The following is a 25171-nucleotide window of genomic DNA, read 5'->3' on the forward strand; positions in this document are numbered from 1 at the left end:
ATTATGACAGTGCCCACCCCCTTCATAGTAAGAAAAACATAGTAAAAGGACAATTTGTAAGGGGTTCCAAGATGACGTCGAGTGATATGGACTTTCAAGAGGAATGTAGGATTTTAAATAACATGTTTTTAGAACGTGGATACCCCTCTGACTTTATAGACAATTTAAGGAAGGAAGTGGAGACAGGTAGGCAGGGTAGATTCAAACCAATTTTGGAAAGAGGGAGAGATACTAATGTGGAAACAGATACACATATTTGTTTCAATAGGAACAATAATAACAATAGTAACAATAAAAATGAGCAAGTTAATTTTACTAGAAGTTTAATAGTTGAGTATAACCATTCCAATTTTAAGTTGAGAGAAATTTTCAAAAAGGAATGGAGCAAATTTAGCTCCTTAACAGATATTGAAGAAATAAACACTATGGAACCAAAAATGGTGTATAAAAACCCACCAAATTTAGGCAAGATTTTGGAAAAAAGTAATGTTATAACAAGAACAGGAAATAAAGGGAGGAAAGGGACTTTTAGATGTGGGAGATGTACACAGTGCCCACAAATTATTAACAAAGAAACAATCTACATTGAAAGTAGAAAAAAATGGCTTAAAAGTTATAATTTTTACAATTGTGAAAGTAAAGGGGTAGTTTATATTGCTATTTGCCAGAAATGTCAGTCATTTTATGTGGGGAAAACGGAACGATGTTTAAAAAGAAGAATTTATGAACATAATTATGACATTCTGAAAGCTAAGAATACAAATGCTTTATATAAACACTCCACCACTTGTCCCGAATATAAGTTTTATTTTTTTGTTCTTGACCAAGTTTTGCCAAACATTAGGGGTGGGTTATGGGAGGAAATTCTGGAAAGTAGGGAATTATGGTGGCAGATCAATTTAGATTCTAATTCCAAACCAGGAATGAATGATTTTTTGACCATAACTCCCTTACTTAAAATAAGAGCTAATAAGCTTTAGTAGTAGTAGAAAAATACATTTTTCACAAAGGACACTAGAGGGCACTATTGTATAATATATACCAGTCTCTTAGTTCAATGAATGTAATGAAATGATAAAAGTTCTTTTAAAAGAAGTTTTTTTAAAAAAAGAAGTTTTTAGAAAGAAGTATTTTTATACACAAAATGAGTTTTTAAAGTATTTATAATTATTTATTTATTTATTTATATATTTATAAATGAAAATGAGAAATGATTTTCTTTTAATGAGAGCAATGAATTTATGTGTTTCAAGTAATCTGCACTTTTTTAGATGGGCATTAATATTCATGAGTATGTGCAATTTGATAGGACAGTTTGAATTAATTGAGAAATGTCTATGGACAATTGTCATAATTAAATAAAGTTGATTTACTATATAATGAAAGGAATTAATTATGGAGCTTTGTCTGATGAAGTCCTATTGTGAAGGACGAAAACGCATACTGAACTGTTACTGAAGAGCGTTAATACAAGTTACACAAGTATTTTAGTTGGCGTTTGCTTTTGGTTTCACTTGTTTTTAACTTTTTGTGGAATAAACTGCATGGACTGAGCATCAAAGTTTTAGAACTAACTGACGCGTATCTAATTCCGCTCCTATGAATAAGATATGCTGTGATGGCTGTAGCAACGATTTTTCGAAATTTACTGAAATGCCAAGGTGTGTACAAAGTTGTAGGGTGTAATCCCTGGCTTGTACCAGTTGACGCCTGGTGGTGGCAGACAGGAGCCAGTCGTCCAGATACGGAAACACTTGGAATCCTAGGCCTCAGATGAGACGCTACCACTGCCATGCATTTGGTGAAGACCCTGGGGCTGTGGTCAGACCAAAGGGCAGGGCTCGAAACTGATAGTGACTGGCTCCCAGCGGAAGCAAATGATCCCTGGGCGCCCTGGCCATTTTGATGTGGTAGTATCGTCCTTCAGATCTATTGAGCACATCCAGTCGTCCTTCTGTAAGAATGGAAGGATCGATTGAAGCGTGACCATTGAACTTTTCCTTCTTGACAAAGGTATTGAGATGGCTTAGGTCCAGAATCGGCCTCCAGTCCCCTGTTTTCTTTGGAACTAAAAGAACCTTGAGTAAGTTCGAATCCTATTTGGTCCGCTGGGACTGGTTGGATGACTCTTTTTCTAGCAGCTTTGAAATTTCTGTAGCTGCTGGCTCGCAGATGGGGTGGTACATCTGGGAGTTTTCTTTGGAATGGGGGTGGATAGAAATGGGATTTTGTAACCTCTGGTAACAACGCTTTTACCCAATTGTCTGAAGAAAGGTTTTGCCAGGCCTGAGGGTATAAAGCTAAGCGACCCCGACTGCCTCCAGAGCAGGACAGTCGGGCCTCCTCTCAGGAGTGCTGAAAAGGTTTGCCAGGAGGTTATCCCTGTCACCTTGGTTTTGCGGACCCCTCTGCCGCCAGGCGGCGTCTTCCACCTCTGCCCCCCTCTGCCTCTAGAGGGGCATCACCCTGTGTGTTTGGGAAAGATCCTTGGGGTTTTGAAACCACATTTTCCCACCACGTTGCCCTTTGGGGTACGGTCTGGAAGGGTGGAAAACGGACTCCGACAGCAGACAGAGTCTTTCCCTCCTGTTCACACGGGTAAGGGTCTCCTTTACTTTAGGGCCAAAAGTGTGGCTCCGTCAAATGGGGCGTTAGTAAAGGAAGACTTGAAGGCTTCCGCAAATGAACATAAACGCATCCAGGATTGCCTACGAAGAGCAATCGCTGAAGCCGCTGCCCTACTCGATCCTTCGGCTGCATAGGATATCAGCCTCATGGGCGAGTTCACAATGGACATAAGGGTGTTGAGATGCGCTGTAACTTTCTCTGAGACAGCGGCATCTGTAGCACCCTGGAGGGTATCTCCCAGCTCTTTGACTAGATCCCTCTGTAAACGTGTAAAATGAGTCAAGTAGTTCAGGAGCATAGAAAGCCGCTGAACTGAAAATGCGCTTCCCGTATCTGTCCATGGTCCTAGAATCTTTGTTAGGCGGATGGACAGATGAGGAAGACTCCGACATCTCCTTTTTCGTGGCCGCTGCCACCACCATGGCGTCTACTGGAACTCCTTTAGTGAGGTAAGCTTTGTCCTGTGGTGCCGTGATGTACTTATTCGGCTTCCTAGGGACTGGTTCCACCGTGTCAGGAGTCTCCCGCCTTGAGCAATTAATTCCATTAACTTATCAAAGGGCGGAGTGACCCAGGAGGAGGAAGGACGGGCACCAAATGCCTTCAGCAAAACTGACTCATCCTCAGAAGGGGGAAGGGCTTGCCAGTCACCTCTCTGTTTTAGGATCTCCAAGATGTCAGAAAAAGAGACATCCTCTGAAGGTGACTTAGGGGACCCTTCTGACTCATCTAAGTCAGTATCAGATGTCAAGGATTCTTGTGGAGAATCCAAGTGTCTCCTCTTACACAGTCTTTTCCTAGGAACTTCTTCGTGGGAGCATCCGAAGAAGCCTCCGAGGAAGAGGGGCACCCTCCAGGGGTGGCTGAGACACTGGTGCCCGACGCTTGGGCGTGGCCGTGGGTGCAGAGGAGGATAACGGTCCTTTGTGGGGAGGAGAAGCTGTACCTGCTGATGTGGTTGTCTGGGTAGACAACACCTTCCTCATGAGGTCGAAGGCCCCGGGTCCCGAGTCGAGGTATCTCCGGTTCGAAGAAATGGGAAGAATCCCGAAACAGGAGCTGAAGGCACCGACCCGAGGACGGAACCGAATCGATCCGTGCGAGGCCCGAGAGGGCGTCGGAACGAAACATCGGTCCGACTCTCGGTCCCGGAACCAGGGCGGATCTTCGGCCCGAGACTCCGGTACGGATCGGATGGAGTCGAGGTGAACGGTGCCGACCGAGAAAAAGACGGTTCTGGCACCGAGGGCTCCACAATCATCAGTTCAGCTTCTTCCGGCTCCGAAGACTGGACAGGTCTCGGAGGAGGAACAGGTGGAGATAGTGGCAGGCCTTCAAGTCTCGACATCAACTGAGAGGAGACCGAGATAAGCTTAGATAGGGCCGTATGCTCCATCAGTTTCTGCACCACACGGTCCACATCGGTGTCGGAAAGGGGCCTAGAAGAGCGAGTCGAAGGGATCGAAGACGGAGCCGACCTCAGCAGAGTCGGTGGAGGAGCTCCGTCACCGGTTCCAAGACTTCGAGGCTCGAAACTGCCAACAGTTGAACACTCGGCCCGAAGTCTGTGGAACCGGTGATCTAACTAGACCGAAGAGCTCGGAGCCGATGACTTTGGCTCCGGCGCCGACCGCCGAACTTGGATGCCTGGTCTGAAGCATCCAGAGCCTCCTGGAAAGAGGGTTTCAGCAATCCTCTGTCCATCAGTTTCCTGCGCCTATCTGTCATGACCCTCCCACTAAAAGAGTGACAAATAGAGCAGTCCTCTTGTAAGTGGAGAGGGCCAAGACAGTAGACACAGGAACTGTGGTTGTCTGTGACCGACATCTTTTGGCCACACTGACAACGTTTGAAGCCAGATTTTAATTTTTCTGACATAATAACAAGAAAGAGAGACAGTCCAGTCCAGTAAAAGTCACTTCCAATGAAAAAAAGTCAAATCCGGTAATATGTGTCAATTCCTTAATAAAGCAGACTACAACAAATACTTAGTCAAAAGTAATCCAAGTAGGGGTGGTAGGCCCCGAAAAACTCTGTACCCTTTAGTTAAACTAGGTAACTAATCTAAGGAACCGAGAAATCTAAGTCCACTCACACACCTACTCTAACTTTTCATTGACTAGATTTAAAGTAATTTTTTTGAAAAATCTAAACAGAAAGATAAATTCTTATCTGTAAAAGCCTCGAGCTAGTCCCCAGCGATGCGTATGCAGCAGCGGCAAACTAGATCTGAGGTAAAGGCAGAGGGGGATTGTGGGTATTAGATGTCCTCGAGCTTCTTCTCGATGCAGAGCTTGCAGTCGGCCGGCACGGAGCCGAGGATCAGCTCCGAACCCATGTGTAAGAACAAAGGCGAGATTGAACACTCTCACATTCATTGTTTATATTTGCCCTTTCCTCCTTAACCTAATTTATTTGTTTTGTTTTCTTCTATGATGTCCTAATCCATGTTGTAGCTGGGAACTCATTTCTTACAAAAGGGATTTTTGTTTGGGATAAAATTCTACTGAAACTCTTGGAAAAGTGGACTGTAAACTTCTTTAAAAGACCTTGTTTCCCCTTTTTTTCCTCATGCATTACAATATAATCAGCCATGTGTTCAAGCTGTATATCCTGAGTAAATGATGCAGTTATATCTAAATTGCACAAGCATTCTCATTACTCCCCTTCAACATCTTGAGATATCTACTGCCATCAAAAGCAGACTTCAGTGTATGAACCTCAGTCTTAGCCACTATAGTGATAAGCTTAACATATTTAAAATCTTAATAATGTGCAACAAAAACAAAAAACAAGGCAGTAGAAGCAACAATACGACCACATACAAAGATCCAACACAGTTTATTTCTTTCTCTGGCGCCTCGGCTTACGCCTTCTAGGAGGATGAATATTCCAAACAATTACAACTTATTTATACCATTCAAAAACCTTAATTACAAAAACTAATAAAACAATTACACAATCAAACAATCAGTTAATTTGAAATAAATCTCATTCATAAAAACACTCTCCAATTGCATTCTACGTTAATACCCATAGGTGTCAGTGTATTATACTTTAATATAAAAACTGTCTCCTTATATTTAAAATCTTGTATGAAAGGGTCCCCTAAAGGGGACTTATCTGCCACCAATGGAAATCCTGTTTGCTTTAAACCAAACTTCTGAAAGGATGCCACACTTGCCAAAAAAAATAAAAAACTTTAGAATACTAGTAGACAAAGTACTACAGATGCCAACATTTCTATATAGTTATCTAACATTCCTATCTAAATATATTTAATGTTCTGAATTAAGACACCATGACATACAGTAGCAGGATACACTTTATGAACATAGCATAAATCTTGTCTGCACAAAGATACCTGTGTATTGTCAGCCCCTTTGTGCTGCTGTACCTATAGCAGGGTCTGATTACTAACATTCAAGGCATCCAAAACAGCATCATAAAGTGACTCTGGAGGGGCTTCACCTATTTTACACAGAGTATTTTACAAGAATCAATCATTTCTTTTTTCTAAGTGTGATTCATTTATTTTTCCTGCATCTTTTAACTGAGGAAGAGGGATCTCCTGCTTAAAGAATTTATAAAATGTTTCCACAGACTTTATAACTTCACAAAGTTTATGTCCTATGGGGAGAGCCAAAAGACTATGTGAAAGCACCCTCTCTTTTGGAATCCACAAAAGGAGAAATACTACTTTGAATAAAAAAATATTTCCCCCAAAACTGAAAGAGAAAGATGAAGGACTGTTTTTTCTCTTCCATTTTCTGTCATGGACCTTCAGCTGCACCAAGTTCATGTCTTTGCATTCTAATCACAGACTGATACTGGTCAGGGGGAGGGCGCCACTGTAGTTCTCTGCTGTCTTGTGTTTTTTGTGGATTATGTTAAAGCATTCCCTAGAAAATATCTTAATGCCAAATACTTTTAAAGCTGAAGAACAGACAACAGTAGGTATAACCACAACCACAGTGGTTACAGCCTCAATGCCTTGGGAAGTGTACATGGGACATCAACCAAAAGGCATTATGGATCAGAGCATGTTGTCAAGTGACACCAATGCAAACTTGAATAAAAATTACATACTAAAGTAGCCTCAAAGTCAGTGAAAAGACTTTTCATACTTCACAGAATAGCTTGCTATTCCTGATTTCAGCAGTTAGCAAAATGTAAGAACTCTCTCACGAAGAAAGAACCCTCCTACAAGGCAAGAATGGAAAACTTAAATCTTTTACTTAATTCTCTGCCAGCCTTCTTGTCTCTCCTTTGTCGCAGGCCTACCTTTTTCTCCCTGCCTCTATCACTGTCAACTTCCTTTCTTTTTGTGAATAAATGGGGAACAAACAAGAAAAAATATTTCAATTAAGGCTGCTCTGTGACCCAGAGGGATGGGGCGGCTCCACTGGAGCCCTCACGGCGACCCAGGCAACTGGGGTTCAATCAATGACCCTGACACTGAGGAAGCCAGACAGTGAAGGGTGAGTAATGAAAGGGCGCAGTCCCCTCCCTTCCAGATGGAGGATGGGATTTGCATGTATTTGGAGGAGCATGGGGGCAGTTTGATTTCCATGGAAGAAATTTGAGAGACCGACACTCATGCTGAGGTTTGAAGGGAACTCTCTTTGAAGAAGTAGGAGATGTTCTCTGCTGTCAGCCCATTGCATATTCCCTCCCAGGAGCCTCACTCAGTGTATATACTGTTAGAGATGGGGAGAAAACAGAAAAAAAATCTCAAACCATCACCGATGGCTGTCTGGAAGATGACCCATCTGAGCTGTCTCTTACCTAGTGGGGAACAAATGAGCTGAAAGACAGAGATGGTTTGATATTCAGAAGCCAACAGCGGCAAAGACTGCAAAAAATATATACTTTAGCATGGTGTAACAACAGAGGACGCCTACCAAAAGCTCACTTTATGAAGATTCTTTTTTTTTATTTTCCATCAGAAGCTGTCAAAAATGATAAAGCAAAAATGGGCCTGTGGAATAGAAATGCAAGAACTGATGCAGCTTCTGGACAATGCAAGATATACTCTGGTGACTCACAAAAGTACAGTTGTGTACACTTACCATAAATGTAGATGTTCGAGTGTATTCACTGTTGCAGTCATCACATTTGGGTTATCTGCTTGCAGTAGCCCTCAGTCGGCCTGATTAATTAAAGTCTTGGGTCCTGCGTCAGTTGCTGTCTCATCTTCCATGACGTCAGGTCGTCAGGGGTATAAAGCATGCAGTCTATGCCATTACATCAGGTTTTTCTTGCCCCAGGTCTCAGGTGCCCCCATATTGGGAAGCAATTATATATAAGGTTACACCTCCAACAAAAAAGCAAATACACCAAAAAGCTTTAAGCAGGTATAGTCAATAGAAGTCAGGGGGCTGGAGGGAGGGTAAATAGGACTGCAACAGTGAATACATTCGAACATCTACATTTATGGTAAGTGTACACAACTGTACTATGTTCTTCGTGTTTCACTGTTGCAGTCATCACATTTGGATAGATTCCCAAAGCTAAGGATGAGAGGAGGTAATTAGATTGCATTAGGACCACCTATAAGGCCCTGCAAGACTGCAGTGGCAAAGCCAGCTCTGGATTTGGCAAGTGCTTGGTGAAGGTATGTACAGAACTCCAGGTAGCAGCTTCTATGATGTCTCTGGTAGGGACACCTCTGAAAAAGGCTGTAGAGGTAGATGCAGCCCTGGCTGAATGTTGTCTTATCCCCTGTGGGGTATGTTTTCCATGGCGCTTATAGCAGAAATTAATGCAGTGGCCTTACCACAAAGAAATGGTTTGCTTTGAAATGGCCTTCCCCTCTGCCTCTGCAGCAAATGCAACCAGCAGCTGTTCAGATTTCCTGAAAGGTTTACTCCTGTTCAAGTAAAATCTAAGTTGTCTGTGCACATCCAAGGAGTGCAGTACTCGTTCCCCTTTGTTCTGTGGATAAGAAAAGAAGGTTGGCAAATGAATGGACTGATTAAGGGCCACACTGGATACCACCTCATGTATGAAGGAGGGACTGGTCCTGAGGGACATCCTGTCCACATGAAAGATGATGAAAGGCTCCACTGCCATGAGGGCCTGTAACTCAGACACCCTTCTTGCTGAAGTGATGGATAGAAGGAAGGCTGTTTTCCAAGAAAGGGATTTCAACTCTGCATTTGCAGCTGGCTCAAAGGGAGGTAGAGTGAGCTTTTCCAATACAAAGTTAAGATCCCAGGCTAGAGCAGGGGCTTCTCCTAGGTGGCCTTAATATTTTGCCCCTCTGAGGAACTACTTTAGCAGTGGATGAGAGAAGAGGGGTGGTTCTGTATTGTAATGAGCTGAAATGGCTGAGACCTGAATTTTGATGGAGGAAAAGGAAAGGCCCTTGTGAAGCATCTCAGTTAAGTATTGAAGATTCTGAGGTAAATTGGATGCTGTTGTGCCCATCCCCTGAGTTTGGTTCCAGGAACAGAATCTTTTCCATTTTTCAGCATAGGATTTTCTAGTACTAGGCCTCCTTGCCTCCAGAATGACATCCATCACTTGCTTACTGAGGGATGGTAACGGAGAGATCAGCTAATTAGCCAGGCTGCCAGTTTCAGGGTTTGAAGCTGATGGGTGCAGAATCTGGCCCTTCTGCTGGGACATCAGGGCAGGGGTCTGAGGCAGGTGACATGGTGCCAGCAGTGACACACTGCAGAAGAGGGGGTACCAGTGTTGATGTGACCAGTCTGGTGTAATCAGTATTGTCCTTGGTTTGTCCCGTTTGATCTTTAGTAGTACCTTGGAGAGGAGAAGCAGAGGGGGGAAGGCATAAACTGGTTTTTCCAGGTGAAGGACAGGGCATCCACTTTCCAAGCTTGTTTGTGGGGAGTCCTTGTGCAGAATTTTTTCAATTGGTAGTTCTGAGGGGAGGCAAACAGGTTTATCTCTGGGCTCCCCCATTTGTTTCTCAACACGCTGAACATCTTTGGTTCCAGTTTCCACTCGTGTGGGTCCATGAGATTTCTGCTTAGGTCGTCTGCCAGTGTATTTAACTTTCCTAGCAGGAACTGAGCCTGTAGGTGCACTTGGTAGCTCAAGGCTGTGTTCCACAGAGCTATGGCTAGTCTGCAGAGAAGGTAAGAGTGGGTTCCTCCCTGCTTGTTTATGTACCATATAACAGTGGTGTTGTCCGTCTTTACCAATAATTGTCCTGGAAGAATGTGGTCGTTGAAGGCTGTCAGAGCATTTTGTACGGCTAACATTTCTTTTTGATTGATATGCAGGTGCATTTGACTTGGGTTCCACCTGCCTGAATGCACTTTCCTGCCAAGTGAGCCCCATATGCATAGTCTGATGCGTCTGCTGTTAGGGTTTGGGTGGCAGGGGGTAGAGTGAATGGCAGTCCCTTGTTTTGGTGGCAGGCCTCTGCCCACCAAAGGAGCTCTATCTGTAGACAAGGTATGATAGGAATCATTGATTATAGATCCTGAGAATGTTGACACCATAGGCTTTTTAGACACCATTGTAGTTTCCTCATACGCAGTCTTGCATATGGAATTAGTAGAATGCAGGAGGCCATGAACTCCAGGGCTTGCAGTATTTTTCTTGCAGATAGTTGGGTCTTTGTGGCCAGTAGTTTGAAGTAGGCTGCCAAATGAACTTGTTTCTCTGGCGTGAGGTAGGCCATCTGGGAAGTTGTATTCAAGCTTGCTCCCAGGAATACAATTTGTTGGCAGGGTACAATACGTGATTTCTTTTCGTTTATGGTGTACCCCAGAGAAGTTAGCAATTTATTCACAAATTCCAGATGAATTAATAGTATGTCCTGGCTTTCTGCCTGAATTAGATAATCGTCCAGGTATGGGTATATTTGAATATTTCTTTGCCTGCAAAATGCAATGACTGGAGTTAGGCACTTTGTGAATACCCTGGGCGCAGTAGATAAGCCAAAGGGCAGTGCAGAAAACTGATAGTAGCCTGCTTTGAAGCGTAGGTATCTTCTGCAAGATTCCGTTATTGGGATGTGCACGTAGGCTTCCTTTAAATCCAGTGTTGCCAACCAGGCATCTTTGCCTAGCATAAGGAAGCAGCTGATGAAGAGTTAGCATCTTGAATTTTGGGATTACCAAAAATGTGTTTAGGACAGACTGGTCTAGAATAGGACACCAGGAATTGTCTTTTCTGGGTACCAGAAAAAGTCTTGAGTAGAAACCTTGTCCCCATTCTTCTTCTGGGACAGGCTGAATTGCCCTGATGCTTAAAAGAGAGAGAACTTGCTTTTGAGCCTCTGCCCACTTATTTGGGGGTAGAGCTGGCCAACCGTTTAGGGTTGGTAAGGAGTGGAAGTGGAATCTGTACCCTCGGGAAACTATATTTAAAACCCATTTGTCTTGGGTAATGAGTTCCCAATTTTTTGCCTGCAGGGCAATCTTTCCCCCTAAAGGAACAGTCAGTTGTATAGGGCTTGGAAGATTTAAAGTTAAGTCATTGAGACAGTTTACCATAGGGAGTAGTCTTACTACTCCCTGCTTTGGAAGTGGGAGCCCCCCACTGCTTAGTCCTGTGAGTACCTTGGGACTGCAGCCTGGGTGTTCTGTTGGTTCTGGGTTTGGACTGAGAAGGCCTGGAAGAGACAGGAATGGACCAATTCTTAGACGGCCAATGCCTACTAAATCGGGGAGGCTGTACTTGCAGGAAGAACAGTTTGCATAGATTTAGCTTTTTCCTCCATCTTTTTAAGTACTTCTTCTGCTTGTTGCCAAACAGGCGGTCTTGGTTTAAGGGAGCATCCAGCAATTTAGCTTTAACATTATCAGGCAAGAATTGCTCCTTAAGCCAAGCATGCCTTCTAAGTACAGACCCAGTGACAGCAGCCCTGCAAGATGCCTCTAATGAATCAAAATCACATTGCAAAGTATGTTTTCCAACTTGTTCAGCAGAATGCATTAAATCCCGTAAATCTTTATTTTCAGCACAGTCAGGAATCAATATCATTTTCTGTTTAAGCAATCCAATAATATGCTGCTGATACTTTAACATATGAAACTGGCAGTTTAAGGCCCTAATGCCCAAGGTTGCAGAAGTGTATTCCTTCTTACCCCATCTATCCAGCGCCCTGGAATCTCTATCAGAGGGGGTAGGATTTTTGGCAGTAGTAGCCTTAATGCCCTTGGATCCCTGTAAAATGGTCTCAGGATCCGCAGTAGGATTTTTTAAAGAGGAACTTGTGAGAGTCAGGAACCCTGTAATACCTATCAGGTTTTCTGGGAGCAGGAGGTAAAGAGGGGCCAGGCTAGATTCCAAGAAGGCTTCATCAATAATGTCCAGTACAAGAGGGATAGCTAAAGGCCTGTGTTGGGGCAGGAGTAAGAAATCCCTAAGCCTCTTTTTGGAGTGAGAGTAATCCTGGCTTTCCCAGCGAAAATGCTCCCTAAGAGTATGCAAGGTTTCACCAAAAGAGAAATCCTCTGGAGGGGAAGCATCAGAATCTTCATAGGTAGATAAGGGTAAATCCTGGTCATCAGAGGAAACAGAAATTTTAGAGTCCTGATCAGAAAAATCAGAAGGAAAATCAGTCCTAGGTCTCTTAGAGGGGGAAGGGTGGCTTCCCATAATTAGAGTAATAAGGTCTTTAGCCATTCTTATCATTTGTTTTTTAGGCATAGGGGCCTGACCATGCGATCTGGGCGTCAGTTTTCTAGGCATGGCTCGAGTTTTAGGCCTTGAAGAAGAAGATGGCGTTGGTTTAACATGCAAGCCAGTAGGCCTGAATACACCCTCAGAAGCCGGTGCCTGCACAGCAGCTCCGGACCTGTCCAAGGTAGAGACAGCCGCAGGTTCCATAGTCGAAGAAGCAACTTGCGGCATACTGGACTCTGAATGGGTCTCAGTAGAGGCCTGCGAATCTGAAGTAGCAGGTATCAGGGGCTGCGAAAGCACCTCACTGAGTACCGGCGAACTGGTGACTAGCTTAGGAGAAGCGATGTTGGCAGCTTTGGACCTTTGTGGTCTGTCTCTGTCTTTATCTTTGCATTTTTTTGGAATGCCAGTAGTCGGGTGGCTACCGAAGCCATTTCAGGATAACTGAGCCGAGTACCAAAATATTTAGAAGCGTAAATAAACCGACGACGAATAGTTTGAGGTTTGAATAAGGCACAAAACCGACAGCGAGGTACGTTGTGGTCTGGGCCTAAGCAAGGAATGCAGTACGAATGAAAATCTTTATGAGGTATTTGCTTTCCACAAGAAATACAATTGTTAACTTTTACTGACATTGGTTTAGAGCAAGAAAAAGGTTACCCAACGGGGTACTTAGCTTAGTTGAAGACTTCAGTTCTGAAACTCGAAAATGAAAATTTCAGGAGTTGGCCGACCGTCACTTGCGAACTTCTTCTGCTTCGGGCACCGCACGGCAAGAAAGACTGATGTAATGGTGTCGGCTGCAGACTTTATACCCCTGATGACCTGACGTCATGGAAGATGAGACCGACGCAGGACCCAAGACTTTGATAATCAGGCCAACTGAGGGGTACTGCAAGCAGATAACCCAAATGTGATGACTGCAACAGTGAAACACGAAGAACATCCTATGCAAGCATCTTCCAACGTAGGTGTAAGACCAGAATTGGTCCTCAATGAAGAATGGAACATATAATGAACCTCTGACAGGGACCTACAAGAAAATGAATGTTGACAAACTCGAATGTTATGATTTAAAGTTACAGTGATTTTCCAAAAGAACATATGCACAGATTTGGAATGAAGTTAAAAAAAAGCCAGTTACTAATGTAAAAGCATTGAAAAAGATCTCACAGAACTGAAAATCAATAAAGTTCCAGCATGAAAAACATTTTTGAAATGTGCCTTGACATCTAACACATTACTACTGTATTGATTATCAATGCCCTTTAATCTTCAACGCTAACAAATAAAACAGACAGTTATATTCAGAAAACCAAACTAGTATGGATCTGCATTAAGTTAGTTTTAATATAAGCATAGTACCAGCAACCATTGCATTTTTTAATACTCAGTATTATTTTCTCAAAAAAATTGGAAATAGATTTAAATCAAAACTTTGCTGAATTTTTTTTAGTTAAAGTATTAAAAAATGTAAATGGAAGCAAATAAGTAAAAGAGAGATAAAGAAAGGGGCAATGATATAAAAGACCTGGTAAAATGAACAAGCAAGGCTAGATTTTTTTTTAATTTACTAACAAGGTAAGCACAACAGGCATAACCCTTACTTTTTAGGGGGAATCAGTAACACTGCCTGGTTAAGTGACTTCCGCAGAGTCCTGCAGAATGTAAGCAAAAGCTGAGAGAATCAGACTAGAATGAAGCTTGTAACACTCACTAAAGAAACACAAACATTCTTATTCTTATATAAAAAGTACATTTTTTTTAGAACTACACGTACATCTTTCGCTCCTTTCTTTACACATAAAATCATGTGCTAAAACTGAAAAGTCTGCTTATGTACTGGTTAAAGCTTCAAATATCAGTATAACCATGCTTTCTCACATACCTGTTTGGGGGAAACAAGGACAGGAAATATAGTTCCCTGCGTTGCCAAATCTCGAAGAAACAGAGCTCCCAACTGCACAGAAAACAGTGAAGAATGCGTACGTGGGAGGGATTCTACTTGAATCTTCACACCTAAAAATGTATTTATGACAAAGTTCTTAAAATCTGACTGGATTAAAGAAAAGAAATGAAATGATAAAAAAGAAGTTTGTGGCCTGAACATTTATCCAGTAAATACTGTTTAGCTACTATATTCTGAAGTACAAAACCATAATTCTCTTTAGTATATCACTACTCTATGTTAGCAATTTCTACTTCAAGCTGGAAAAAATGGCACTTTCAAGATCCACACCTACCCACAACAATCCACACGAGCCCACAACACTCAGTAAAACAGTTTAGGAATACATGTTTTTGAGAACAGAAAGCACACATATTTACACAGCATCCAGATAAATGTTGTTAGTATAACTCAAACTGTCCAGATTTTTGGCTCATACTTTTAGTGTGCGCCTCATTTGTGGTTTTCTGGCACATCACTGGGATGATCTGAGGACCAACGTCACTAAATAATGTCATATATCTGAGTATTAGACTTCAAATCATTCAGAAAATGTATGTTAAAACAAACCCCGATACACTAGCAACTTTCTAAATTTATAACAGCAATAATTAAAATATGCCCCAATTTTTTGCCCTTTGCCCTCACATTTTGTCTTTTCTCTGGCTTTGTCCAGACTTTTTACAATATGAATTTGAGAGGTACGGTTGTTAGACAAGTGCATATTGCAATGCTAGATCTTTGAGAGTATCTCAGCAAAAGGCCTAACTTGCTTTGAACACCACAAGAGGAAATTCTCTCTTAGCCAAGACTTCCAGAAGGTCCTTCTACAGACCCCTTCTTGCATCATCGACTAGGACACTATCTGGGAAGCCCAGCTCAGCTATCCTGAAGACAAGTCAAGAACACCAAAAAAAAATGCATGTGTATGTACTCCTGTTGATTTAATAAAGATGTTAAAAAAAAACAGGAACAGCGCTCCCCCTACAAACTTCTTATCAGAAAAAGGGTATAGAAGGCAGATGCAGTGGCTGAAATATTTCTTGAAGATATGGATAGAAACATGTCAAGTACTTGTGCAAACTATTTTCTTTAAAGCAGTCTCAGTCATTAACATCTAATGGTTAACCCACAAGTTGAAGGGCATTACTACAACTTGTCATTTTCAGAAAGAAGAATACCGGACGGAGCAGGCAGAACCCCACCTGAATTTGAGGCCTGAGAAATTTTCGTATCATCTTATCCACATCTGTCTCTGATAAATTTCTGGAGGACCTAGAAGGCACTGTGCAAGGGGGTCTGGAATGTTTCTTAGGAGGCTGAAACAGTTTTGCAGGCAAGGAGAGAAAAATGGGCTTTATGATAAACTCCAGAGTTCTGCTCCTGCAAGACGCTATTCAGTTTTGGATCCAAAGGCTTAGGAGCTAGTGAGAAAATCATTGGAGACAGGGAAATAACAACAGGAGTCGAAACCTTCAGATCCGATGACAGACTAAGAGCTCTCATACCCAAGCTTGTCGGATCCATAATATTTCTAACTTTCTCTCTACGTTCCAAAGAAGACCAGGGGAACTTCAGCAGAGACATTTTTTTGAGCTCCGAAGAAGCTGCTCTGCTAGATTTTGAGGAAGTTTGAGCCCCGGAGAAGCAGCAGCAGGTAGTAAGCCTTTCAAAATGAGTTTATTACACCTGTCAGATATAGCTATGGGGTTAAAAAGTACAGCAGATTGTACATGCCGCAGTTACACGATCTGTCCCAAGGCAATAAACGCACTCCTTGTGGACATCTGAGGTTGGAATCTCATGCCCAGAAGAAAGTACAGTTGTGTACACTTAACATAAATGTAGATGTTCGAGTGTATTCACTGTTGCAGTCATTACATTTGGGTAATCTGCTGGCAGGTTGCCCTCAGTTGGCCTGAATTCCAAAGTCTTGGGTCCTGTGTCGGTTACGGTCTCCTCTTCCATGACGTCAGGTCGTCAGGGGTATAAAACAAGCAGCCGACGCCATTTTCTTTAGTTTTTCTTGCCCCAGATGTCAGGTGCCCACAAAAAGGTAGCAAAAAAATATATATATAAACTATATATACATGCATCAATACAAACTTTACCTTCATCTGCAAGCAAATACACCACATAGGTTGTAGAAGATAGATAATGAAAGATAAACTCCAGAATGAAAGGGGGAGAGAGGGTGGCCTAATGGTTAAGGTGTTTGCCTTAAAAACGCAAGGTGCAGAGTTTGAGTCTCACAAGGGATAATTGGCTAGGCTTAAAAAGGCTTGCAAGGGCAATTAGCTTAGTACTAATCTATGAACCTATGATGGTGGGCGGGTAACCTGGACTGGAACAGTGAATACACTCGAACATCTACATTTATGGTAAGTTTACACAACTGCACTATTACCCAAATGTAATGACTGCAACAGTGAAACATGAAGAACATAGTACAGTTGTATAAACTTACCATAAATGTAGATGTTCAAGTGTATTCACTGTTACAGTCCAGGTTACCCGCCCACCATCATAGATTCATAGATTACTACTAAGCTAACTGCCCTTGCGAGCCTTTTTAAGCCGAGCCAATTATCCCTTGTGAGACTCAAACTCTGCACCTTTCGTTTGTAGAATCCCAAAGCTATGGATGGGAGGCTGGAGCTAAACAGCATTAGGTGCGGCTATAAGGACCTGCAGAACTGCAGTGGCAAAGCCTGCCCTGGACTTAGAGTAGAGAGGCAAATGATAATGTAGCAGCCTCTAGAATGTCTTTGGTTGGTACTCCTCTGAGAAAGGCTGCTGAAGTAGCTGCAGCTCTGGTGGAATGAGACCTAATGCCTTTGGGCACAGGTTTGCCATGGTATAAGTAGCAGAAACGAATGCAGTGGCTTATCTGCTTTGAAATAGCCTTTCCTTCTGATCCTGCAGCATACGCCACTAGTAACTGCTCAGTTTTTCTTAGAGCTTTAGTCCTGCTCAAGTAGAATCTTAGCTGGCTGTGTACGCCCAGGGAATGCAGAATTCTCTCCCCCTTGTTCTGCGGATTTGGATAAAAGGTTGGCAAATGAATAGTTTGGTTAAAGGCCACACTGGAAACCACCTTAGGCATAAATGAAGGATTTGTCCTCAGAGGCACCCAGTCTGGGTAAAATATGATAAAAGGCTCCATGGCCATGAGGGCCTGTAGCTCTGAGACTCTTCTTGCTGAAGTAAATTGCTAGTAGCAGAGCTGTTTTCCATGATAAGAACTTTATATCAGCAGTAGCAGCTGGTTCAAATGGAGGCAGGGTGAGCTTTTCCAACACATAATTGAGGTCCCACTCAGGTATTGGTGATCTTCTAGGAGGCCTTACATTTTTGGCTCCTCTAAGATACTGCTTTAGTAAAGGATGAGAAAAGATTGGTGGCTCTGTATTGTAATGAGCCGAAATGGCAGAGGCATGATTTTACTTGATGAGAAGGATAGGTCTTTGTCAAGCATCTCAGTCATGTATTGTAATATCTGAGAAATATTTGGTTCTGCTGTATCAGTTCCTTGTGCTCGATTCCAAGCAAAGAATCTCTTCCATTTATCAGCATAAGATTTTCTAGTACTAGGCCTTCTGGCTTCCAAAATGACGTCAATCACAGCTTTACTGAGAGGTGTTGTTTGTATAATTACATGATCAGCCATACTGCCAGGTTCAGTGTCTGGAGTTGATTGTGCAGGATCTGATTGTTTTGCTGGGACAGTCGTTGAGGTCTTTGAGGTAAGGTCCAAGCTGGGTATTGAGACAAGTTCCTTAGGATTGGGTACCAGTATTGGCAGGGCCAGTCCGGAGCAATTAGTATCATCTTTGGTTTCTCTTGTCTGACTTTTAGTAGGACCCCTGGGAAGAAGAGGCAGAGGAGGAAAGGCGTAAACTGGTTTTTCCAACTGAACGATAGGGCGTCCACTTTCCATGCTTGTCTGTGATAAGTCCTTGTGCAGAATCTTTTCAATTGATAATTTTGAGGAGAGCCAAATAGATCTATGTCCAGGCTCCCCCATTTCTTTGTTATCATACTGAAGACTTGTGGATCTAGTTTCCACTCGTGGGGGTCCATAAGGTTTCTGCTTAAATCGTCTGCCAGAATATTTTGTTTTCCTGGCAGGAATTGAGCTTGAAGATGTATTTGGTAAGTCAAAGCTGTGTCCCACAGTGCCATGGCTAATCTGCAGAGGGGGTATGAGTGCGTGCCCCCTGCTGGTTTATATACCACATAACCGTGATGTTGTCTGTCTTTATCAGTAGTTGTCCTGGATGAAGTAAGCCCTTGAAGGCTGTCAGGGCATTTTGAACAGCTAGCATCTCTTTTTGGTTGATTTGTTTTGGGGTCCATATGCCCTGAATGCATCTTCCCGCCATGTGTGCCCCCCATGCATAATCTGATGCATCTGTTGTTAAGGTTTAGCTGGCAGGGGGTAGAGTGAAGGCCCGTCCCATGTTTTGGTGACATGCCTTTGCCCACCATAGAAACTCCTGTTGTAGGCAGGGAATGAGGGGAATCATTGTTTCCATACTGTGACAATGTTGACTCCATAAACTTTTTAGGTACCACTGAAGTTTTCTCATATGCAGTCTTACATATGGAATCAGTAGGATGCAGGATGCCATGAAGCCCAAAGCCTGCAGAGTTTGTCTTGCAGATAACTGGGTTTTTGTTGCCATCAGTTTGAAGTAAGTAGTCAGTTGCCTTTGTTTGTCTGGCATGCGGTAAGCCATCTGGGCAGTTGTATTCAAGCTTGTACCCAGGAATGTTATCTTTTGAGAGGGTACCAGTTGTGATTTCTTTTCGTTTATTGTGTACCCTAGGCATGTTAGCCTTTTCACAAACACCAGGTGTTGAAGAAGAATGTCATGCTCTCTGCTAGAATGAGACAATTGTCCAAGTAAGGATAGATTTGTATACTTCTTTGTCTGCAAAAAGCAATTACTGGTGCCAGGCACTTTGTAAACACCCTGGGTGCAGTAGATAAGCCAAAGGGCAGTGCAGAGAATTGGCAATGCATTAAGCCAGCCTTGCATCTGAGGTATCTTCTGCACGATTGCCTTATTGGGACATGCAGGTATGCCTCTTTTAGGTCTAATGTCACCAGCCAAGCATTCTTGCCCAGCATGAGCAGAAGCTGCTGCAAAGTCAGCATTCTGAATTTTAGAATGTCCAGGTATGTGTTCAAAATCGATAAATCCAGTATTGGTCTCTGCTGAATCCAGTATTGGCCATCAGGCCTTGCCCTTTCTGTGCTTTCTGGGTACCAAGAACAGTCTTGAGTAAAAACCTTGTCCTTTTTCTTGTTCTGGTACTGGCTGAATGGCCCCCATATCCATAAGGGACGTAACCTGCTTCTGTGCCTCTGCCCATTGATTTTTTGGCAGATCAGGCCAACCGTTTGCCATTGGCAGAGTATGGAAATGGAATCTGTATCCCTGCGATTCTATGTTTAGCACCCACTTGTCCTGCGTTATTAACTGCCAATTTTGAGCAAAAAGTGCTAATTTTCCTCCTAAGGGTGCTGCCAAAAGATAAGTGCTTGGTGAAGGCAGAGGGAAGTCATTGGGACTGTTTTCTGTAGGTTTGTGCTTTATCTCCTCCAGATTTGGAGGTAGAAGCGCCCCATTGCTTTGACCTGTAAAAATTTTGTGCCTGGTATCTGGAGCCCTTAGGGCGTCTCGATTTGCCCCTTTGAGCTCTGTCTGACACAGGAAAGGACCAATTTTTTGTAGGCCAGTGTCTACTGAATCTTGGTGGCTGTACTTGTAAGAAGTCTTTTACAGTTTGCATAGAATTAGCTTTGTCTTCCATTTTCTTTAAAACCTCTTCTGCCTTAATACCAAACAGAGTATCATGCTGTAACGGTGCATCGAGTAATTTAGCTTTAACATGATCAGGCAAATTTTGTTCTTTTAGCCAGGCATGCCTCCTAATCACAGATCCAGTAACTGCGGCCCTGCAGGAGGCCTCTAAGGAATCAAAACCACATTGTAAAGTATGCTTTCCAAACTGTTCGGCTGCATGCAATAATTCCTGCAATTCTTTATTTTCTGCACATTCAGAAATCAACATAATTTTCTGTTTCAGCAATCTCATAACATTCTGTTGATACTTAAGCATATGAAACTGGCAGTTTAAGGCCCTAATTGCCAAGGTTGCAGATGTATAAACCTTTTTTCCCCATCTATCCAGTGCCCTTGAATCTCTGTCAGAGGGGGTAGGATTTTTTGCTGTTGAGGCCTTAACTCCCTTTGGACCCTGTGAAATAGTTTCAGGATCAGCAGCAGGGTTTCTAAATAAAAATTGTGTAAGTCAGGGACCCTGTAATATCTGTCAGGCTTGCTGAGAGCCGGAGGTAAGGAGTCAGGGGTCAAGCTTGACTCCAAAAACTCATCATCCACAATGTCTAAAACAGGAGGTATGGCTAAAGGCCTGTGCTGAGGGAGAAGGAAATCCCTGAGCCTCCTTTTTGATTCTGAGAAATCTTGACTCTCCCAGTGAAAATGCTCCCTCAAAGTATGCAAGGTTTCTCCAAACCAATAATCCTCAGGAGGAGATGCAGATGGTATAGACTCCTCTGCATCATAATCCTCAAAGGGAGGTATAGATAATTCCTGAACAGAAGAGGAATCAGAAGAAATAGAAACCTGATCTGAAGATTCATAATCAGTGTCTTGCCTAGGCCTGTTATCAGGAGGGGGATGGGAACCCCTGATCAAGGTAATAAGGTCTCCAGCCATTTTGATCATCAGTTTTTTAGGCATAGCGGCCTGTGAACGTGGCTCATACGTCAGTTTTTTAGTTTTAGAAGTTGCTTTTGTCTTTGGTTTTGGAGCTGTCGTCGGTTTGATATAAAATTGTTGAGGCCTGAATACACCCTTAGAAGCTGGTGCCTGCTCAGCGGCTCCGGACCCATCCGAGGGAGATACATCCGTGGGTCCAATACTTTGAGTATCTCGCGGCGTGCCGGACTCCACATGGGTCTTGGTAGGGGCCTGCGACTCAAAAGTAGCAGATATTAGGGGCTGTGAAAGCGCTTCACTAAGTACCGGCGAAACATCGACTGGCTTAGGAGAAGCTTTGTCGTCGGTTTTGGACCTTGACTGTTTGTCTCTGTCCTTTTCTTTGCGTTTTTTATATACTCCGGTTGTCGGATTGCTATCCACTGACATTTCTGGGTAGTTAAATCTGTTTCCAAAATACTTTGAGGCAAAAATATACCGACGCTTAATGGTGCGTTGGTTAACTCTAGCACAAAACCGACAGCCAGGCACGTTGTGATCAAGGTCTAGGCAAGGAATACAGTATAAATGGAAATCCTTATGAGGTATTTGCTTCCCACAAGTAATACAATTATTAACTTTTTCTGACATCGGTATGGAGCAAGAAAAAAGTTTCCCCAACGGGGTACTTAGCTTTAGTGAAAACTTCGGTTCTGAAACTCAAACTCAAATATTTCAGGAGTCAGCTGACCAGCACTTGTGAAATGCTTCTGCTTCGGGCACCGCACGGCAAGAAAGACTAAAGAAAATGGTGTCTGCTGCTTGTTTTATACCCCTGATGACCTGACATCATGGAAGAGGAGGCATCAACCGATACAGGACTCAAGACTTTGGAATTCAGGCCAACTGAGGCAACCTGCCAGCAGATTACCCAAATGTAATGACTGCAACAGTGAAACACGAAGAACACCTGCATTTCTTAAAACCTGATGGTTTATCCAACATAGCTACAGAAAAAGGAGAAAAACTCTGCATAGAAGGAAAAGAAAGGATAAAGTTACCAACTATGGTATTCAAAGAAAATACCTTTTAAAACAGGTAACACAAGGTGCCAACAATGACAGGAAGACTACTAAAAACTTAATAGAAAGGGTTAATATAACGGTCAAAAAATCCCTAATGCCAGCGAGAACTAAAAGAGAGGTTGAAAAAATACATTTCTATGGTTTAATAAAAAATTAGAGAAATGTTAGCACCAAATAATAAGAAAAAAAGTCGGTTACACATGCTCGGAGAGCGGATCCGAACCCATAATTGAAGAAGAATAAAAAGAACAACATTAGATCCTCTGTTTTATAAGTGAAGATGTCCAGTATTGCCAGATATCCCAGGAAAAGTAGGGCAGTGGATTTTTAACATATGCCAGCATAGCTAGCTGGAGTTGTATAAAGAATTATATGTCATTCGTATATCAAACTGATTTGTGCAGGTTTTTGTGTTGAAAATGTATTTGTAAATATGCTGGAGTTAAGAAATGTACTAACAGTGGGTCCTGCTGGACAGAAAAAGAAGTATACCTGTATGTTAGACTGTATGGTACCTATTCAAATGAATACATTGTAACAGAGGAAACTGGAAGAGAAAAGGTTCATCTCAGTCCAGATAACTTTGAAAAATTGTTTGAAATTAAATTCCTGGGTATAAACCATAAAGATTGCATCTCAAGGGTCTCAACATAGCCAGAGACAAAAAGGTCTGTATTAGGAGGCCTTCTGTTTTGTCTTTAGCAGCAAACTAATTGCTACTCTGGAAGGGTGGAAATTTTAAATTGTTTTATGACTTCCAGAAGTTGCAACAGATCTTAGCAAAGCTCTGTGTGTGCATTACTGACACATATGTAAGAGATCCTGGTTCAGTTGCTAGGAAAGGGAGTAGTATGGGAATGAAAGTCAGATGACCAGATGTATGCGATGTCATTCTGTAATCCAAGACTAAAATGACATTTTAATACCAGATGAGACTGACGTTTCAGGGCAGTCTGTTTCTGCAACCTGACAAAGAAGGATCTCTCCCCTCACTTCATCTTGCCTTGGTTTAGTAAGTAACTGAGGAATAATAATTTTTAGAGCAGTCAGGAAAATATAGTGAGATTAGTTAAGTATTGTTTTTCTGTTACTGTGTGAACTTGTCCACCTGTGTTATTTTTAATATTTCCTGTAATTGATACTCTGGTGTTTACTGCAAACAGATATTTAGGATTTCCATGTTTGTTTCTTATTTATTATTAAATATATTTAAACTGTTCATTGCGGCTGGTGTTTTAGATAATATTTTATCCTTTGAGAGTACTTATATTTGGTGACACTGTGGCCACTCCCGAAAGCCTTGAGTTTAGTCAAAATATTACCATCTGTATTGGTATTAATTTCACTTGGTATAATTGGATAACCTTATAAGAGGCTTAGAGTAGCTGGCTTTGGAGCGTCTGGTGGCAGTAACTACCTTATAGTCTGGGCAGAGGGACACAGCTAGTAAATCTGTGCCAGCCTTTCCCAGGTGTTTAAGTATGTATGAAAATCAAAGCTCAAAGAGTGTGTCAGCTGCTTGGAGCAGGAATACAGAACACTGGGTTCACAGAGAGGGTGTTGGAGGACTTGGCAGACAGAGAGAGAGAGAGAAACCGAGACCCCAGACTGAGTGTGTTCCCTGTGTGCTCTTAAGGGAAATTGTGCTTGACACACAGCTGCATCTGGAAATACTGTCTGTACCTATCTTTGTTCCTCGTGGTTTGGGCGTCTTTTCAGGCTTGTTGGCTGTTGGTGAAGCACCCTCCAAGAGGAAAAAATGCTGAGAGAAGAAGGGAGCCACTTTTGAGATTTTAAGTATTTTTTCTCTGTTTATTTGCTAAGTTTTTCTGCATAGCTGCCTAGCTTGAGCATTTTCTGGCTTGTTAAACTTGATTTCTGTATTAGTAGCTGTATTTAGAGCACAACCAAAAGCTGTTTGCTGAATTTCCTGTTTGCACTTAATTTTAAATCATTTTTTTCTTAAAACTTGCATATTTTCTGTCCTTGACCTAGCACTCTTGTGTGGGGTCATTTACTGTACTGTTATAACTTGATATTACTTGTGAACCTCTGCTATCTCTGAAAAAAACAAAAACAAAAAAAAAATCTTGCTTTTTTCCCACTTTTCTGAGAGTTAAAAAAGTTCAGTTACAGGCTTGCTGTTCCTGAACTATTTGAAAGTTTCTGTGAGGCCATTTTTGCTTGGGCTAAAGGAAAGTCTCTCTGTTAATCAGTGACAGTGAATAACATTGAGCAGCTTCCCTGCCCCCCGTAGAGGTGGTTACTGACTTGAAACTGTAGTTTTATTGTCCGTTTTGGGTCTATTCCTGCTTCTTTCCAGCCCCTGCTATCAAGCACGCTTTAACGTGCTTTAGCGCGGAGTTGCCACTAGAGCAGCATCGGGAAGCGCCGGTTAAACAAGGTTAAACTCTTTCTGGCTCCAGAAAATCTGTTCTTCAATTTTTCCATTAGAACTGCTCTGTTAGGAACCTAAACAGTTTACACCTTCACTAAAAAGTGCAGCACTTGTTCCAAATAGCTTTTTCTTCTCAAAAAGCTCAGCACTTGTCTTATAAGCATATCCCTTGTCTTATAAGCATTCTCTCTGCAGGTCAAGCACTCCTATATTATACAAATCTCTCACTAGCAAAACCCCCCAGGAGTGCCCACTTCCCTGCTAAGCCCACTACTTTTCTGTCTCATACCAACTCATAAATCTTTCTAGCATGTCAAAGGGTCAGATGCTGGCGTCCTCTCCTGTCCAGTTGGTGAATCTGGGAATTCTGAGACAATGTCACAATTGCCTCATGTACACGGACAACCTTCTCCTCCTCCCACATAACACTAACACTTGCGAGAGATGCAGCTATTTAGCCAAACTGGAGGCTGAGCTCTCTCAACTCAGGACTGGCAAGACCAGGCAGGAGGAGAAGGCAACTACACACACCACAATACCAGTCTCACATAACTCAACCACACCACTGAATCAAACACATAAACACACTAAGACATACTCAGAGGCTCTGAGTAAAAATTTACCTAAACAGCAGAGGCCTCCAAAGCAGACACCCAAGCAACTGCAAACTCAATACACCACACAAACAACACATAAACAACAAAATCAGTGTGCAAAGCAGTCACTGCCCTTAAGGCCAAATACAACACCAAACATACTTGTCATAGGT

At 42.5% G+C, this 25171-nt stretch overlaps 1 protein-coding gene across 1 annotated transcript in view; it reads right to left on the reverse strand.

Moving 5' to 3' along the window:
- VPS13D (vacuolar protein sorting 13 homolog D) overlaps positions 1-25171 on the reverse strand; it is a 3321573-nt gene that overhangs the window by 2682303 nt on the left and 614099 nt on the right. The window contains exon 14 of the mRNA XM_044060428.1: positions 14126-14256. Within this exon, the coding sequence (XP_043916363.1) occupies positions 14126-14256 (131 nt within the window). The remainder of the gene's footprint in view (positions 1-14125; positions 14257-25171) is intronic.

The sequence above is a fragment of the Protopterus annectens genome, chromosome 2.part0, assembly GCF_019279795.1.
Source record: "Protopterus annectens isolate FY-2018-M chromosome 2.part0, PAN1.0, whole genome shotgun sequence".
Classification (NCBI taxonomy): Eukaryota; Metazoa; Chordata; order Ceratodontiformes; family Protopteridae; genus Protopterus; species Protopterus annectens.